This window comes from Echiichthys vipera (assembly GCF_963691815.1).
Source record: "Echiichthys vipera genome assembly, chromosome: 14".
In the NCBI taxonomy this organism is placed as follows: Eukaryota; Metazoa; Chordata; class Actinopteri; order Perciformes; family Trachinidae; genus Echiichthys; species Echiichthys vipera.
In genome coordinates this window covers 6,410,262-6,430,338 of record NC_139839.1, presented here as the reverse complement: position 1 = coordinate 6,430,338, position 20,077 = coordinate 6,410,262, and the positions used below count along the sequence as shown (strand labels likewise).

Here is a 20,077-nt window from a genome sequence, read left to right as displayed (position 1 = left end):
ATCCATCGCTCCCTCTTTTCCAGTTTCCTGCCCTGTCCTTTCCTCCTCCTCCCTCTGTCCTCTTTCTGTCTTTAACTTTGGTTATTTACCATCTCTTCCCCCCCCTTTCCCGCTGATCCACTTCTCATCCTCATGCTGCTTCTTTCCTTCGATCATCCTTTCCTCCCTGCTCCTAAATTCCTCCAACCATCCCCTGATTCGTTACACACATTCATCACGGTCGGCTGCGCTGATAAAAGGATTTCCCACCTTAGGTTGCACCAGTCGTGTCATGTCAGATCTGTTCAAATCAGCGGAGCAGGATTAGGGGAAAGAAAGTGTTTAAAAGTTTCCCACAAAAACAGTTTTATACATTAAGACAGGCTCTGATATGAGGCGGACAAGGGGAAAAGAGGCTGTTTCTGGAAGGTGCCCTTGGATTCAGTTCTGTCCAATTAAACTAATCACAGTAGCAGTGTGAAGCCACGCCCACACCGCATCTCCCTGCAGTCTTTACAGCTGTGTGGTCGAAAGTGAGGCTATTGAGCTCTCGATGGTCAATTCATATAATTAGAACCATGTTCTCACACTCCATTAGAGTTGCAAATGTCCATTTTTCAAACCTCTGTCTTACATACACACACGTTCCCTCTCCTCCGGATCCCCTTGGCACCGTCACCGCAATTACAGAGTGGCTTTGGTCATTAGGCACCCACAAACCACACAGGCACATACAGAAATAGACTCACACACACACTAGTCACATTACTGACTCGATTACCGCCTGCTTTGGATGTTATCACTCCACTGAATGGGCCTTATCAATCAGTTTATCAGCCTCTTTGAAGGCGCCTGTAACACCTACTAGTGGGTTCAGAAGGCCGTCATCTAATCACATGGTTGATCACTGATAAAAATACGAGAAGACTTTTTAATCCTTCTGAATCAAACTACTTTGCTAGGTTTCAAAACATCATGGTTTGGGTAGATATAAGTTTCACTTTCACTTTAAGACACTCCACAAAGAGTGTTTGTCCTGTGTTTGATTGACCCTGCTACCATCCTCCCTGTCACCTGCAACTACTCTGACTTCGCTCTTCGCTTTTTTAACTATGTCTTAGGACTTTCTGCCTGCCCTGAACCCGATGATTTGACTTAGAGAGTGATTACAGGTGCACATTCGATAAAAGGCCAACTTCACTTAGTCTAATAATCTGCTTTGCCCTGGCATCCAACACAGTGTACAATAGTGATGTATGTGGCACTATAGTATCATGCTAAAGCTCAGTTTTTTTTCTTCTCACCAAAATCTAGTAGTTAAGCCTGTGTAAGGCTTTCCTACACAGGAGGCATTTCAGCCACGTTTTCAGTCATCAGTTTCAAGTGATTCTGACGAAACCAGGACGCTTCTATTAACATCAATACAGCTGTCGACATGCTGCACAGGAAAAATTTAGCATAGGCTTACATCACCAATGTGTGCAAAGCAGAAGAGTCCTGGGAAATAAATAGGAGCAATACAAAGACTAAAAATTAAAATTAAAAAAATCGGGGTATTTGTCAGTGGAAATCTGTCAAAACTAAAAACGATTAGTCTTTTACTGGCTTTATCTCTACGTACTTTTGTGTTTCACTGCTGCACATTAACACTCAGCTTTACACACACCAAGATCATCCTGCCACACACACATACTTACACACAGCTTCTCCCAGTGTTTCACACTGTCTGTGCCTCAGTGTTGCAGGATTTGTTCAACAGCAGCTGTTTGAGTAAGTCAATTGAGACTCTGCTTTAAAAGTGTTCCAGGTCATTTGACGGTGATGCCTCCCAGAGGTTCCTGGTAATGGCTCCTTTACCTTTTTCATGGCTGGAGATCTCCTCCTCTCCTCGGACAATGAGACTCTAGCCCTCTACGAGCCCCAGGAGGCCAGTAGGGAGGAGGGGAGAGGAGGTCTGATAGATGGGATTCATGCAGCAGCGGTTTCTGTCTGTGCAGAGAGAGAAAGTCAGTTTGTTTCAGTCAATGTGGGGTTGAAGGGAGTAAAATGTGTGGATCACTAGCTGTGTGCAAGTATGTGTTGGTGGCAGAAGAAATTTCCTGGTATTTTGCTCTCTTTATTTCCCAGGAGACATGAGAAATGTCTTGGGAATTAGCAGACCAGGGCTCGACAGTAACAGTCGCTACAGAAACTATTCTGAGAAACTAGCAACACATTTTTGGCCTTTGGTTGCCTTCAGTGACAACCACTTTTATACACCGAATAAAATTTAATACATTTATATTTTTACATTTGTTGCATTAGTGATATTTCAATATTTCGGCAAAAGTCAGATCCATAACCAGACAGCTGCATTTACTGGCGCATGCACAGGCATCTGTTTTTGAGACAATGGCAAACCAAACTGTTGTTGTTTGACTTCAGGAGGGAAAGGTTGGCTAACACAACAACATCACAAACTTTTGTTTGAATTGATCCAACTGACAAAGAAAAAAATGACCCTAATAGAAAAAAGGAAATTTGTGAAGTCTTGGAAGGCAAGGTATCAGGGGGATGGAATTATGTTGTATACCAGGAACTGAGGGTGGATGCATTAACTAATAAGACTTTAGATTTAAGACAGTAAAGGGTTAGCATTAGGGTTAGGGTTATAACTTATATAAGATTTAAAATAAAAATGATGTAGTTTGGTAATTGTAATAAAGCCTTTATTCTTTTATGCCATACGTTGAGTATTATGCTAAGGTATAGCTGCTTATTATCTTAATTACTCACAATAAAAGGTGACTAAAAATCTCAACCATATTTTCAGTTTTGGCAATCAAAAGCTGATTTGTGGTTTCTAGCCTGGCAACCACTTAAAAGTCAGTGTTGACACTGCAGCAGACAGTGTGCTTGATGCTTTGATGTGTTTTTTGCTCAGTTCTTAACAGAAAATAGTTTTCACATGTACCCTGTTTTTCCCTTCAACATTGATTTTAAATATAACACTTTAAGTGTAATTTGCTGATTGGCCTTGCACTGCTTGGTTTCTAGTGTGTGAGTGTCTTTCCGGGAATCTCAGAGTGGAAACTATGTATGCGCAATTAAGAGAGACTTACATTTGCGCTGCAACTATATCTTGTCAACTGCTTCAGGGATTCAAACTGATGACCTTTAGGTATTAATCCAACTCTTCTATCTTGTGGGCCATCATCCTTGGTCTATGAGAGATTTGTCCACAGAGATGATGCCAAGCAGGTGCATTCTGGGTGATTTTTCTCATTAATGTCACTCTGTCATACAGTGGAGTTCACGCTGGGTGCTGTAAATTCAACACATGACCTTTATCATTCACTCTGCTCACACAGCTATCCTGTCACTGAGCACTGAATCTCTAAGAGAGCTGGAATACGCTACAAGCACCGGTGGGAAAATCTCTTAAGATCTGATGTCAGAGAAAGTGGATCGACCCCACTATTGAGTTCAATATCTAGCCCACTTATTATTCTATGCAATCAGCAATGTGGAGTGCAAAGGTGTTATGAGCGAGAGACCCTATCTGTGCAAGTCCAATCCTGTAAGGTAGAAGTTCTGCAAAGAAAAGCAAAAGCTAGAGAGTGGGTAGAGAGATTTGCTTTGAGAGCAATTAGAGTGAAGAGATGAGAAGAGACACATGATTCAGCAGGGGTGAGCTAAGGTAGGCTATACATGAAAGGGGGAAAGATGAGTTTTGAGCATATAAAGAAAGAAAATTAGTTACTATACTGGTCTGAATGACGAGTGAGGATTCTGACAATGATGATCTCAGACATGATGTGTACTACACTGTATTTGGGTTTGTCATATAAACAGACAGGGGCAGGACTTATGGATGCAGACATTTATTGAAGATTGACGTGGGTGATTTTAGGGAGATTGAAGATGAGTTAAGCTGTTGCTGGTTTTCTGCCAGACTTTACACATCCTGACCATCGACAGAACAGTCCTGTCCAGCTGGCCTCAGTCCAAACACCTTAATTCACCATTAGCCAACAAGAAACTACTTAACTTAGACTTGTCCTTTACACAGCCAGTGGATAACATGTCCAAAGTCACAATCATTCAATCTGTAAATCCAAACTCCAACCTAATATATCAGACTCTCTGAACCCATTATATCGGGGCTTGATGATGTATTACTGTGTAACTGGGGACATTTGACTCAAAATGAATCTTGATTGCTGCAAGGAGAAAATATTTTTGGGTGCAGGACTTTGTTCATACAGAGCTCACTGGTAACATTGTAGTAAATGGATGTAACTATGGTTGACATGAAAAAATTTAAACCCAATCTTAATTTAGTAATCATGTGGAAAACATAATAATTTGCTCACATAAGTAGGGCCATACGTATTGGAATATTTTGTCTGTCGGGAAAAAAAAAAATTCTGTGATTTTCATGAAACTTGGTGGAAGGCTGTAGCATGGGCCAAGGAAGAGCCCATTCAATTCATTGAAAGGATCCAAATCGGAATCACACCTTATTTGTCATGTGTGGCGTGGCTTTTCCATTAGGTACGGTTTAGTTGGCTCTGCGTATCTTGGCCGTTGTGCTAATGTTCGCACATGTTCGACAAAAGATGCTGAAAACAGAAACTGAGCAGAGATGTTAAGATGGTGAGTTTCCTTCTCTCCACCAAGGAGGTAATGTTCTTGGTTTTGGTTTGTTTGTATTAAAAACACTGTCCCATTTGTCTTGGCACTTGGTGAAGGGGTGTAGTATGGTCCAAGGAGGAACCCAGTTTGAGGCAGATCCTAATAACAGGACAGACACACAAATCATTTTTCACCTTTGTCAACATTATGAAATAGAGCATGGCCTTGGCATGTGTCTATGTGCTTTTTTTGGTAAAGAGATGTGTTTAGCCTAGCTTAGGGGTAAGGCTTATTTTGCTACAGACACTGGTAAGAGGGGTGAACCACTAACAAAAAGACAAAAGATATACCTTTTTGCAGCTACATTTGTTTTATTTACAAGTTATATATTTTTAGCTGACAAAGTCACCAATGAAAAGTGTGCATCGAACCATGAGGACCAGACTTGAGAAGCTAAATGTGCCCAGCACTTGTTAGTTCTAATTTGTGAGATGCTCATTAATAAAGATAAGTTTACATAAAGCGCACCTTTAAAAGGCGATATGAAAGAAACAATTCTCACTACGCAGAGCAAATTTGCATATCTTCCCTTACACCTTTATTTTTCCTTTGACTTTGCACGCAATTGCCCCACCTCTAAAATGTATTTAACGTTATGTCAGAACACACCTAGTCAACAGCAACTTCACACTGGAATTCCACCTCGCCTAATTATTCCCCCTCTTTTTACTTGTCCCACTTGCTCATTATGTTTTCCAATCTCTCCCTCTACTCAGATCTCTCTGGATGCTCGGAGGATTCGCCTGATGCGGCTGCCTGAGGGGAAGGCCTCCACCAGCTCATCATCCTCTGGAACCAGGCAGACTGTCTACGAGGTTTGCGTTTGCTCCAACGGGAGGCTTTTCCTGTCCCAGGCTGGCACCGGATCCACCTGCCAGATCAGCAACAGTGTCTGCCTCTAGGACTGATGCATACAAATTTAAATAAATACACACATATCCTGAAAGAAAGATGGGCAAAACAGACATATGTACACATATTGCCTGCCTCCAGGACTGAGAAACAGCAAACCCAGACACTACATACAGAGACTGCCAGTGCTGATGGAAATATAAACAATCAAAGATACTGTACCTATACTGACACACTGATGTATACACTTAACAATCACAAACACTCAGACTGATATTTAGGTTCAACCAATATGTTTTAACAGGCCAATACTGAAAATTTTGGATTGAAGCTGCTGACAGATTATCTTTTTGTGCCAATACCAATGCTAAAGGATATTTTCTCTCTCAATTTTATATATGATGGTGGAAAAGCCTTTGAAATCAGCATTCAGAGCATCACAGGTCACTAAAACTCTCCTCTGAGTGTCACACACATCACTCTAAGCTCTTTATACATACAGTGAAGTAGGAGTTATTGGGCTTTTAACTGAATTACATAAAGAAAAGAAGAAAATGTGTTTTAACAACTTTTTAATACAACTGAGATCAGAAAGGAATCCCCATTGTGCTGGTTATATAAGACACTGACTGGCTTATCCACTAATATTTAACAGCGTTGGTAATATATCGGTCTGACCCTAACAGTCATACATGACACTGCTATTTCTGGATAGCATACACATATACAGATGCACACACTAGCGTACAGACATGCATTCACACAGTATTTTAACATGGTGTACACACACATACACACACTCTATACTCATAGGAGCCTCCTGGTTGAAACGGAGAGAAAAATCTCCAGAGATTTACTAGAAGAGACACTGATCTGTTCCCTTTCTCCCTCAAGAGCATTTCAGTACCAGAATCACTAGGGTGATCACTCATTGCAAAGGACCCCTGCCCCTCCCCTCCGTCCTTTTTCCTTCTCTTTTTCTTCTCTAATGGTTACTTCAGCTACAGTTAATTAAAGGATTTATACCTGCCCCATAGGCATTCTATAAGCACTTAATTACGGCTATTCCTAATACGAATTGGGTCAGGATATAAGACGCTATAATGAAGATGAGAACTTGGCACGGATGTATTAAAAGAACTGGATAGCTGGGGCTTCAAAATGGCAGCCATCCTCTTGCTCAGCCTGCACACAAGCAAAAAAGGTTTCAAGTTTAAAGGCCTTCTCAGCCCATAGACTTTGCATTGGGATGATGACATTCAATAGACTATAAGAATAACCTATAAAAACTTCATGGATCTCAATTGTACCGAAAGAGGCCTCTGGGGAAAATTGGCAGCAAGGATGAACGATGGCGCCATATCCAACTCTCTTAATACATCCACGGGATTCAGTTATTTTTTAAGGTGGACATTTTAAAAACTGCCATTTCAGTCAAAATATGTACCTGATCCAGAAGTGTATGTGCCGTATATGTTTATATCTATTAAGTGCTGGTAGTGTGCCTATGTAAGGTTCTCAATCAACACTTACCTACAAAGTATTCAGCCCATTTGTTACAATCTGTCCAAGGTGTATCATGACTAACGATGGCTCCTGTCATGTTCACGTCATATCACACTCACGCCACTGGGGATACAAATTAACGGTTCATTTATGGGGATTATTTGTTTCAAAAGTGTTAAAAACAACCATCTCAATAACTTGTTTTTTTTACGTTTAGACACGTTAAGTACCTGATGTCACTCGGGTCTTAGGCCTCTTGTGATATGATGTGAACATCAAGAACACACCAAGTTCTTTAACCCTAACCTAACCCTGACTGTGACCATTGGTCTATTTGGTGTTTTTTATTGGTTTAAAACCCAATCGTTATTAGTTATTTCACTACAATGCCTGTCAATGTTCTATTTAAGTTTTTTTTTCATTGTCATTTTCTGCCAAAACAGCTTTACCCCTCCTACCACTTTGACAATGAAGACAATTATAAAAACAATTCAACATCCTAAATCTTTGTAATCACACAAAACAGGTAACATGTCATAAATGTCCAATGTAAGCTGCTCCAAACCTCGGCGGTGGTCACCCTACTTGTTTCCTGCACTGGGACATTTTTAAAAAAGGACAAACAAACTAATGCGAGCCACTCTGTTGAAAGAGGGGAACTGTGCCTGTGCCTTATGTCGATGCACTTGTGGCAAGAAGAAGAAGCACATCACACAGACTTTCTTTTGGATCAACGAGTAACGTTATCACCAATTTCCATTCAGTTATATCCCAATCACAAATCTCTCCCTCTGTGTGAAAGCAAAGACCTTCGGCCGCATCTGACTGTAGTGCCCCCCCCCCTCGCAGATACACACAAACACACCTGCTGTCAGCACCTGACTCTGCTAAAGGATGAGTCATTTTTCTTTTTCTATTTACCGCTTTAGCTTTTCTCAGTTTGGGATGACGCTCTTGTTACTTTGCTTTTTATGATCAAATATATGTATGTGTTTCTGTTGATGTTTTAAGTGACGGACTTGTGATCCTGTGGAGTAAAAGGGCGTTTTTACACCTATACTTTGTTTGCGCTTGTCCAAATCATTGCTGAGTTTGTAGACTTGTTCCCCTTGGTTTCTTTTTACATAGAGATAGATCCATCAAACCACGCAAGAACTTTCACTCTGCTTATTGGTGGGATATGTCTGGGGCAGGAGCAAGACGGTAAATACAGGAAGAATTCTGTGCGAGAAACAATGTTAAACTAGGGTCTGATTTATCTGAACTAAACAAGGCAGATGTGAAAATGCCTGACAGATTGTGGCACTGAGGGGTCTTGTTTCCACTGCTTCTCACTGACTACTACTGCCAAAAAGAGCTGCTTACATCTTTGTCTTTGCATACTTGTTTTTGAACCTTAACCAGTTGAAATATGATGTATGGGGATGTTAAACGTATGTTCATTCACTACATTTTAGGTGACCATTTTGAAGAGACCACATTCATCTTTTCTTTTCCACTCACTCAATACCATAGCACGGTATCACTGCTTCCCTGCTCTATTCAAAGCCAATTATAATCATCATTAACAGTACAACTATAGTGTAGTTGCCATGCACAGGTCTTTCCGCAAGCGGTGGAAGTAGACCTAAATAAGTGTTTGTCTTTGAGTGTTTTGTAGACAATATACACTTTTTAAGGAAAAACAAAACAGCCAATATGGAAACATTTCTAATGACCATAACTGAATCAGCAAGACATTCAATGAAAACGCTTTACATTTGTTTTCACTACAATATCTGCCTGTGGCAAGTAAAACTGGATAAACAGTTTTACGTTTCCCTGTAAGGCAGAGGTGCCAACCAATGGCATGGAAGCATTAGTCAACGTTGCAGTCATAATTTGACAAAATTCAAGGCATTGAAACCTGTTTTACATCATAAGGCACCTGACCTTAAGATACAATAACTCAGCGTGTAAAGATGTAAAGATCTTACCCACAAGAAACTAGACCCTTGGACACAATGGCTTGTGATAATTCCCAAACACAAAGAAGTGCATAACATTTATTTATAGCTCATGTTGTTTAAAGTGTCACATCCTTTCTAAGAGTCAGGTGTACCAACCTTCCTGCTGTGTCCCAGCTTCTCTGTCACTGTATATTAAAGGACTTTCAGAGATATTTCTCAGCAAAATTGAACCTATCTGATGTATTTTTTCTAATACATGTACACAAGAGAAATCCAAATTTTTATACGCTTGTATTTGTAAATAATGTATACATAAACTTGCTTCTTTACACAATGGAGAGAAACACTGCTCTTTTGCAAAAGGGAAAGCCTTTTATAATGTACATCAAGTTGTGTTTTTATACTAAAAGGGCAAAAAAAAAATCAAGTGAGTTAGCATGTACAGCAATGTATACAATGTTTGCCTGTGGAGAACAAGCTGGGTTTGTTTAAATGCCTTTTCCTTCCTGTACTCGTCTCCTGCTGAGCTCTGATGTTTCACAAAAACCCAAACCTGCTTTCTTTTCGTTTGTTGTTGTTGTTGTTGTGTTCTGTTGGGCCTGAGGTCTTTGCATTCTCTCCAAGTGTGCAGTGTGTGTGTAAATTTGTGCTACTACGAGTGAGCTTTTGTTTGTCCTCCTGCTCCACAGAACATGTTGAATGATTATCAGAGACGCAAACACAGAAACCAAAAGTAAAGACAAGCAGAGAAGGAAAGGACACACAGGGTTGAGTTGCAATGATACAAGTAATACAAAGACAGGCAACAGAAATCCACCTACTGAAAAACACAATAAGCAATCATCAGTTCAAATCAGACTTAAGCGTTTTGAGAAACAATTACTTTGACTTAGGTGTGCGCAGTGCACAATTTTGGAGTCAAAGTAATCCAAAGGTGATCCGATGACAACACTAATCAGGCACGACTCAGTGGATTATGTTGTTGATAACAGTTATATCGTCCAGATCACATTCTGTGATGCAGCCCTGTGTTCATGCTCCTTCCTAACATCCGTCCTGAATATTTACATTTTTTCATCATTCTTCAGTCTGAAACTGCCGTTCATGGAGTAGTTTTCAAAGATGCCAAAATAAAAGGCGTTGTTCAGATTCATTGCAGTAGTCATTGGATCCTCCCCGACAAAGCAAAAACAGCCAGAAATTCAACATGCTTACCAAGAAACCTTTTTCCACCACAGACCTTCTTTCTGAGGGTTCAGCTTTCTTCAGCAGAAACATGAAGTCCTGGCCTCTCACCTCTACTTTTTCAACTGTGTCTAAATTTTACATGAGCACTTAAACGTGATGTGATAATACAATGATCATTTTGTAAAACTTGCTAAAGGCTAATGCTGCCATTACTTCAATGGACGATGTCCTTTAGCCAACGTTTGTTTGCAAGTTAAAACGTATTTTGACTAAACAAATGTGGGACAAGCTAGCTTCTCTTAAATTAGCTTTCTGGTTAGCTTAATTGGACGTAGCAGTATTGATGTTGTATTCAGTTTACATTGAAGTGCAGACGGTGGCTCACCAGTTTAACATTTCTGTAATTTCTAAAGTTCATTGGGACACATCAAAGCTGTCAAAAAGCCCTCTGACTGGTAATTACAACTATGAGGCAAATGCCAATATTTTTCCCACTTGGCTGCTCGCTTTTGTGACCTTTTGCCTCATTTCAGCTGCATGGTTCCACTTAACTTAGTTTTAAGTCCTTTTCTCAATTTTGTTTTCCACTGTAGATAGTACCCCATCAGTGTAGGTGGTTCTCAGCTGATCGCCATAGCAAGGCTGCATAACACTGCAGAGCCAAAATAACAGCACGTTGAGTAGAGCCCTGCCATACCGTGCAGTAGAAATAAAGCAATTGTTAAAATGGCACAGTGCTCAATTTTACAGTCCTTGTACACTCGTATGCTCTCTTACCTTAGAATATGGACGGTAAACCTCCAGAACATGTCTGAGATTTTCATAAATACTGATGAAAATCCTGTAAGGGTAAAAACAACGAGTTACAGGAGCTTGTGGAACAAAGGCTTCTAGCTAGGAGAAAGGATGCAGGCTTCAACACTTTAAGAAGTCAGTGACATCTTAGAAACTGAAGAGCTATGTTGACTGAAATAAGCTGATATTTTTATAGGCCGATGCTCATCTTTATTACTTTTGTCTTCTTTAGTTTATGTCTTTTCTTTACCTGCTGCTCTGAAATCAGATGCAAATCTATACAAATAAAAAAAAGAAGTATTTTTTTTAAGTTTTCAGAAGTTCAGGAGCTGGTTTCAGGCCATCTGAGAAACGTGAGGTTGATCTGAAAATCCTTATCCTTAGAGAAACAGGAAGTCATCTGCTCCCTCAGACTGAGCATCACTGGACTAAATTCCTTTTCCCCCTCGGAGCAAACATGTCTAATATAGCAGCGTTAAGGGTGAATGTGGGGCAGGGGAGATAAAACAGGATTATGCAGAACGCCATTTTCAACATAACCTGATCTAGTTTTTACCAGTGTTTTTCCTACTTGGAGATATACAACAAAGGCTGTATAGATGATTCAGTATTTCTCCATTATTAATTATTATATTCCTCGCAATGTGGAAAAGGATTTGAGATGCATCTACGTTGGTCTTTATGTTGTTAAATCAACAAACCACATCAAGAAAGATACAAAAAAGAAATTCCAAAATCAAACTCGTTTGGAGGCAAATGTATTTTCTCCTGGATTCAACAGGTCGTTGACCAGTGATGGGCGTATGTTGTGAATTGAAACGAAACTACTTTAGTACGCTTGTTATGTAATGTACCATACACAAGTTGGTACATTGCAGTTTAATGGTAGTTGGGATGGGAACCTATTTTTTAGGAGACCGGGCTGGAAAAATATAACTTGACAATCTACAGCAAATTGAATGCAATGTGTAAGAGAGTTTCTTTTACTTTCCCATTTACCAGACTATACAGTATAACGCTGATGTATTTCATGGTCAGTTTGGTGAATTGTTTATCGTTATCTTTGTTTTGTAATTGCAACAGTTTTTCATGTTGGAGTAAGGACCGGGGAAAAATGTTTGACACTTACCTTAAGCTACTTCTATGCATTTCATGATGTGACCTGATAAAACCACTGAATATCCAAACAGGAACTGGAACACGGATGAGTGAATCCAGATTTAATCTGGCCAAAAATTCATAAAATAGCTGTCTGTTGTGTTTAATCTGACGCTGTTTCCTGATTCCCCCATCATCATCTTCATGATGTCTGATGGCACAGGTGTAATCACATGTGTGTAATGGGTTTCCAGCGAGTTTTGATGCCTTTCTTTGTCTCTGAGCGTAAAGACAGCCGATGTGCGAATAAGAACCACTGAAGGAAAAGAGACTTAAAATAAAAACACGCCCTGGAGCTTTTTGTCAGGCTTTAATGAACCTTTTATTCTGGAAAATGTCTCAACCTGTCTGGTTGTGTTTTTATAAGAATGAAAATGCCGATTTTTCCTTAGGTCCAGGCATTTTTTCTTCTTTTTAATGAAACTGTGCTCGACATTTAGAACATTAATATAGCAACAAACAACTATTTTCTATGTGAAGATATGATGAAGTAAAGGATTAGGTTTGGGGAACGGGGTCTGAGAGAGCCATTTGGAGCCAAACCATAGCCCACATTTGTTCAGTATTTCAAATACAGCTCCGGCTGTAGAGCAGCCCTGGTCAAATTTACTCAGCATTAACTTCAGTTTCCTTCAACATATTTTAATTTGATCATTTTCACCCGACCCTCACGCTGAGCCCTGGCAGAGTTCAGTCTGGGTCAGGCTTCCTTTCTTCTCTGCAGTGTTATCAGCCAAGTGAACGCATGCCACCCCAGATTTAGCTGTGCTCCTCGCTTTCTTGAGCTTCTGATGGCGAGGCCAGACTGCAGAGAGATGGTGTTTGATCTGCGTTTCAGAGCAGCTGGAAGCCTGGAGAATGAGCTTTAGCATGGTGACTCATTAGCCAATGTTCACTGAGCGATGGCTAACCTCGAGCTACAGCAACACTGCAGAAAGTATCCATCTCAGTGTGTCAATCAAGATTTTGTTACATTTACAGATATTTTAACACAACTGATATTATCTGCATCAGAGTGGGCAATAAGTCACGTTGAAATGCTCTTTGTAAGAACCTATTTTCCTTCTATTTTTTTCATCCCAACGAAAACGATCAATCACCCGTTCGAAGTGCCAACTTGACTGTGTTATCATGATTTTGACTTGTTTTTCTCACTTAACAGCCCTTTATCATTTCACACTGATGGCTAACACTGATGGCTAACAGAGGACCTTTCAAAGTCAAGTATATATTTTACAGAGAGGCAAAGATTTCACATGATTTTGTGTCATTTCACTTCAGGTCTTTTGAGAAAAGAGCTTTGTCAGCTTCTTCATACAAAGAGCCACTCTCACAGAGATGACGGTTCTCTTTGATTATTGGAATAAGAAGCCCATAAAGCTCACGGTGAGTTATCGACCGGGCCTCTCTCGCATTTCTCTTTTTTTTTTAAAGAACGTTACCTAAAGAGCTGCCTGTAGAGGTATTATGTCCATAATTCGTTGCAGCTTTACTTGAACTATAAATAGGCCTATGAAAAGTGTTTTAATAGACATTTTACAGGAATATGGCTTATTGTTGGATCAGTGAGACTGGTCTCTGTGCTATTTGAAAAGCCCAGAAAGGTGATTTCACCTGATTCAATTTTAAAATCAGCTATGTTGTTGTTTGACACTGGCACTCTAACAGTGCTACAAGTCAGCTGTTTAACGGTGTTGGTCCTGATTGAATCTGCTCAAGTTTTCTCCATGCTGAACAGGAACAGGCTTTCCTCAGTTTTCGGATTTTTGTATGTTACGAGCAACAGTGTGGCTAATCTTAGCTTATAAGAAAAACACAGGCAAATAGGGTCATTTAAGGTCATTTTTACCAGGGGTTTTAGTCCCATCCAATGTCAGTAATTATTCCGGAGAATGTCAGTAAAAATTATGTCGATTTTTACCTTCTGTAAAACGGTCCGGAAAAAATACCTCAGGTAATACTAATGGCACATGGCGTCAAGAAGGTGACGCGGTGCTTAAACTGAGTAACCCCTCCCACTTCTGCTAGAATACAGGGGTTTCTCAATCTTGTGGGAATTGGCCATTTATATTACAGACGTCCTGTGGTAAGACTATTTTACCCCACTCCCCCACGTAAAACTGACAGGGCAGAATAAGGCTTTATTCTACTCTTAAAGTCTGGTTTGGTCATTAAAATAATGCAAGTGATGTAAATTTCAGATGCTGGTTGTCATTTCAGTTGTATTTATCAATTTGCTTTTTTGTGTGCTGGTTGCTGAGATTTATCACAAGATTTTGAGTGCCATGTATCAGTTATTTTTTCTGTGTCATCTGCAGTGAGTGTAAAACCTTTAAAGAAATATATTTTGTGCTCGAGACGTTTCTTAAACTGTGTGTGTGTGTGTGCTTAGTACTGCATCAATGGGATATTTGGATCCTTCTGAATGAAGTGTTTTACCTGTCAGGTGTACCGGGTGTTTACCTGCACATGAGTGTGAGCACAGAGCTGTAAAGACTTTATAGAGTTTCAAAAATGTAAGTCATGCACCTCCTGTACAACACAAATGGCCACCAATATATTTGCAGTTTTGTTTGATCCAGATTTGTTTTCTCTATTTTTGGCTTTACAAGAACATGTGATCTTTTAAAAAATATATATTAAACTTTCAGTCGAGATCAAAGAGCAGATCAAAAGACTCTGAAACAATTAAACCGATGTCATTCTGTCATATTTTCAACATGTGTAAATACAGCAAACTGTCTCAGCAGGGGATGTTTTAGTACTCTTCACCCTGTCCCTTGATAATCATAACGGTACCAGTTGTGGATCCTTGATCTCTCTACATCACTGGTTACAGATTTGAAAAGTTTGGAAAACTTTGTTGGTTCAAATTGAGTGAATGTGAGATCTGTCATTGTGAAGACTTACAGTTATTTTCTGTTTGTACCATGACCTGTGGACACAAAGGGGACCTTTACACATCCTATGCAAACAAATTGCGATAGGACGCATTGCAATGATGCAATGAATAATGCCAGTTAAAGCTCTTAAATTAATTATACTTTCTGAATACAGTTTGTATTTATGAAATGAGTTGCAATCTAAACTGTATCAATAAACCTATTTTAAAAAGATTACCTCCACCTAACACAGTGACAAAGTGTTTGCACTTAATAGTTTTTTCATGTCTTGTACTGAGAACACTCAAACATACACTGTTTGGCCACAAAAATAGGGTTTTTAAGTTCAGTTTTGAAAGCCAGAGATCTCCGAATGTAGACAAGCTCCTGCTAGTGCCTGGCACTAATGTGATTTCACAGAGCCAGATGTGATTTTGTCACTTCACAGTCAAAATGAACACTGGGGGCAAAGGTCACATTGTGGTCCAACTAGATAGCATGAAATCAGCTTCTACAAAGCTCCACCCACAGACATGTTGTCCCAATTCTGTTGCATTTTCTAGTTTGGAACATGCATGTAGTGAGAGAGCTGGGTTTGCAGAGTCAGCCTTTGTCCTAGACCAGGTGTCTCAAACTAATCCAGAAAAGGGCCGCCATGGCTGCAGGTTTCATTCCAGCCAAGCAAGAACACATCTGATCCAACAAATCCAACTGTGTGAAGGCGATTTGGTTGGTTGAATAAGTCTAGGCAGGTGTGTTCTTGCTTGGTTGGAATGAAAACATGCAGCCACAGTGGTCCTTTACTGGATCAGTTTGAGACAGACTCCTACTGTGATACTGAAAACAAAAGAAAAACACCAGCGGCCCAAAATACATTTAGTCTCAAAGACCTTATCTGTAAACAGTTCAACTCCAATTGCAAAAAAGGTTAATTATTGCTCTTTGTATTATCATTTTTAAAACCATGAATGTTTTTCTTTTGAATATTTGTAGAGCCAAAGCCCCAAAATGTGTGAGGTGTCTGGCATCACAGCTCAGAGCAGTCAGGCACTCTGAGCATCGCCACAATAAGGTCACGGATCCGCCCCAAAATTCTGCATTTGATTCACCATTTTAAAATTTCCACGTTCATTTTCAGCTAGTTGTCTCCGAACAACATATCCTGAGCTTTCAGCAGATGAATAACACACATGGCAATCTAGGCATGGCTGCCGACTTCCATTCATATACGAGAATCGTTTGCAGGGATGGGACAGGAAAAGAAAGGCAGATAGAGTGGAGGGGAAAGTTCAAATGAACTGGGACAATCATAATTAATCGTCATTTTCATTTTTTGATTGATTTTTTAATGTTTTATTTAAGTCCACTGCAATCCGTCAAATAGCCTTGTTAAAAAAACATTTTAATAGCTGTGGCCCATCACCTTTTTCCGCCTGTTGTTCCTCTTTGTGGAAACCTGGGTGGATCATCAAGACAACTGGTTGCACCTGAGAGAGGGGATTGGCTGTGGGTATAGAAACCTGCTTCCCTCTCTCCGCTTCTGGCTTCTACGCACTGTCTTCTAAAAGTTAGTAATTAAATGCCTCCTCAAACTTTATTGTCATTCACCTCTAACTTTGTTCCTCGTAGCTGCCAAACAGCATTCCTCATCCTCTGCTGCTTGTATCATTTCACCATGCAGTTACATAAACAAAGATGTAAATGAGAGACAACTTAGCAACAAAAAAATAATAAAAAAGATGCCAGAAAACTGCACATATCACACGCATCAATGCCGAAACTGGCAACAGTCCTGAGACAAAGCTAAAACCAGCCAATCGTCTCCCCTTTTTCGTTATTTGTTAAACCATTGTGGTCCTTGTGCTGACACAGAGCTTTGTGTGATGTCAGTATTTTCTCCCTCTGAGGACCTTGAGACGCAAACATTCTTCCTTTTTTGTGCTTCAGGCTGTAAACTCGCTGGTTCTGAACAAAACCTGTTTTATTTTTTCTCTGCCAGAATACACTGGGAGGAAACACATGAATCATCTACAGTGGTTACACAGTACTCTTTTTCTCACAAAGGAACAATAGTCACATTCATGCATGACTAAATAACAACCAAACTATGTGGAGAGGGCGGATGTCTTAAAAGGGCATTGTTGCATCTAATGTTTCAATCACAGTCTCTTCATGAACTGTGTAGGGTGTCTGTGTACTGAATTTCTCTGTGAATTTCTGATTATAGCACTTGCATGCATTCATTCTCTGAGAAAGGTCAAAATCTACTGATCCGGGAGCCGCTTAGAATGGCCAAACTTTGTTGGATTACTGATAATTCTCAATTTTTTTCTCCTAGTTTTGCTTGCATTGACAATATATCATATTTTATCGGTTCATTTGGTTAATGTTAGACCTTTAGTTGGAGGCATTGCCTCAGCACATTCAGGCCATGAATCTTTAAACTATGCTGAGCCTTTAATGAAAAGGGGTTCTCAACTGCAGGAGGTGTGCGGTTCAAACTGTGGACTAATTGGTTGTTCAGTGATTGAAAAACTGGTGTACAGGAGCAGGTTTTTCCTGGAAACCATGGGAGAAAGCTTCACTTTTGTAATTACATTGCAGTTGTTTGGCAACAGAAGCGTGGATTAGGCTGCATGAGCTGTGAAAATTGTTTGAATGGTCATTTTACGCCTTTTAAGCAGCCGGACTCTGGTATTTTGGTAGAAAGGATCCGTAGAACTGTGCAGGGTTAATTAGCATCATGTTTTGGGTTTGTCTGTATTACCTCATAAAAGCTGTGGTTCACATGTGACTAAGAAGATCATAACAGAAATGTGTGTATTGTGAATTTTCCTAACTCTTTCTGAGTAACCTAACATTATAAATTGATTCACCACTTTTTATGTTTTTGATTGAATTGGTACATCACAAAATGACAAAAAAGCCTTAAAGGATGGTGCTGGTCTACATTTTTAGGCCTGTCAAACCAACAATGTCCTGGTATCTGTGGCACTAGTACCTAGGCCATTGCTCTCTTCTGACGACGTAAATCTGAGACAAGACAGCTCACAAATGGCTTGATCATTTTTTACAACAGCTGGGCTCTGTTGTTTTTGACAAATGTTACATAAATAGGAGAAAATGGTGCATTTGTTGGGAACTAATTTCAGCAGCAGATTAATCCACATTTGGTGCTCCACTGAGTATTTGGGGCAACAGGACAATGTAGGTCTAAAACACTACAGTGTGTGGTCAAGGTAACAGAGGAGCAACTCAGTTATGTGATTTTAATAGTTTTGGACAACACAGATTTCTATGGCAATGAGGAATAAGATCTGTCAGGCTCTTATACACACATACGTGATTTTGACTGATTTGATGAGACAAACATCAACTTATCCTTTAATTTTGCTTGATTATATAGTTGAGTTCGAGATTAGAGATTTTTAGACGTTGTTTTCTTTCTTAACCATCCGTGTGTTATTAGCTTGCTAACATTTTGTTGTGGCTAAGTATTCTCAGATCATCTTTGCAGTGTTATACACCAAAGCAAAGTAATAGCAGGAATGTAAATAGTTTGAGTTTTATTTGTCACATGAAATCTTACAAGGCACAATTCCAGTGATATGTAATCTCATTAGCTCCTTTAATGTGTGCATGATTCACCATAAAGTAGAATGTGTCTGCACACAGAAAAAGAGCCCTCCGGCACTTCAGTATAGCAGCCAAGTCTCTGCTAAAGCACACCACAGCTCCTGACATCCCGCTGGAAACCGACATGGCAACTGAGGCTGCCCTGCTCACCCTCCATCGCCTACACACTGGGCAGCAGGATTCCAGGCAGAGAAGGTCCATGAATCACAGCTGGTGTTTAATTCCTCTAAGCTTGCCTCCATGCCACCTCTGATGAAGAAATGGAGATGGAAGCTTCTCTGATTATGTCTGAGTTGTTTTCCCTATCTTTATGAACCCCTGATAGACATGAGATGGCCAAAGACATGGTCTTGCTAGCTGGAGCACATCTTCGTAACCTTTTCTCCTGTCTTGATGTTTGAAAACCATGACCGGCCAGTCTTGTGGAGTCAGCAGGAGACGGGTCAGTTGATTTCCCTATCTTGATAGCGAATTATAGCCGCATGCACTGCCCAACGCCAACCACATAAAGAAGAACTAATATAAACATAGGAACATTCATTTAGCATAAACGTGGGGTGCTGACGGAAAGGTGTTTTGGCTTAATACTTCCAGGACAAGAACACCGCCCTCTCAGGTCTGTGGTCTGTGTCATCCACCACCCTGACCACCCCAAGCTTCTCCTCTCGAAAACTAACGACCCTGGTAAATAAAACCAGTAAAAAATGATCTGATATCTTTCATCTGATTAATATATATATTTGAAAATAAGGTGTATTGTAGAAATGTAGCTTAAAATGGGACAAAAAGGATATAACACCACTTGCAGGTGACCAAATGTGTAGTAAAATGAAGTTAAAGTTAAAATATGGAAAATTTGGGGTTTTTTAGATATTTGAATGTGGAAAAGTAGCATGTACATTTTAAAAACTACAATATTACAAAGATTTTAAAAAAACATGACAATTCAGGGGGAAGAACATCGACTGAATAAGGACTGTAAACTTTTTAATTATAGGCTGACATTCAAGAAGCTTTGCTGCTCTGTTGGGCTGTAAAGAGAAACAAAAGACATAAAGGGAGAGAAAACAAGTGGGTGAGAGTGTGAGGGTGAGAATGTGAGACCGCTGGGAGCCGTAAGACTGATGATATCCACCAAAGCTTTCTGCCTTGTTGCGATGTAAACAGAGAAAGACAAAGGAGCCTTTTAATATCAACTGACATTAACATGCGCCTCATGTCAAAACTGTGTACAGATATGATTAAGAGGCCATACAGTTATGTCCGCCATTAAAATATGTCTCTATGAAACATAATGAAATCAGATTTCTCACTCCCTCATTATATTCAGTGTGTAGTACGCGTCTCTTTGCAACAAAACAAATGTATCCAGGAGAACTGGTAGTTAATACAATGAACTTGTGCTACATGAGCAAACCGATTCATTGTGTGTTGAATCATAACTTTGTTAAGGGT

The 20,077-nt window shown here is 39.9% G+C and overlaps 1 protein-coding gene across 1 annotated transcript in view; it reads left to right on the top strand.

Annotated features, from left to right (window-relative positions):
• The window catches only part of sgcd (sarcoglycan, delta (dystrophin-associated glycoprotein)), a 121,946-nt gene extending 114,093 nt beyond the window's left edge, over positions 1-7,853 (top strand). The window contains exon 8 of the mRNA XM_083926828.1: positions 5,373-7,853. Within this exon, the coding sequence (XP_083782954.1) occupies positions 5,373-5,558 (186 nt within the window). The 3' untranslated portion in view covers positions 5,559-7,853. The remainder of the gene's footprint in view (positions 1-5,372) is intronic.
• The last annotated feature ends 12,224 nt before the right edge of the window (positions 7,854-20,077 follow it).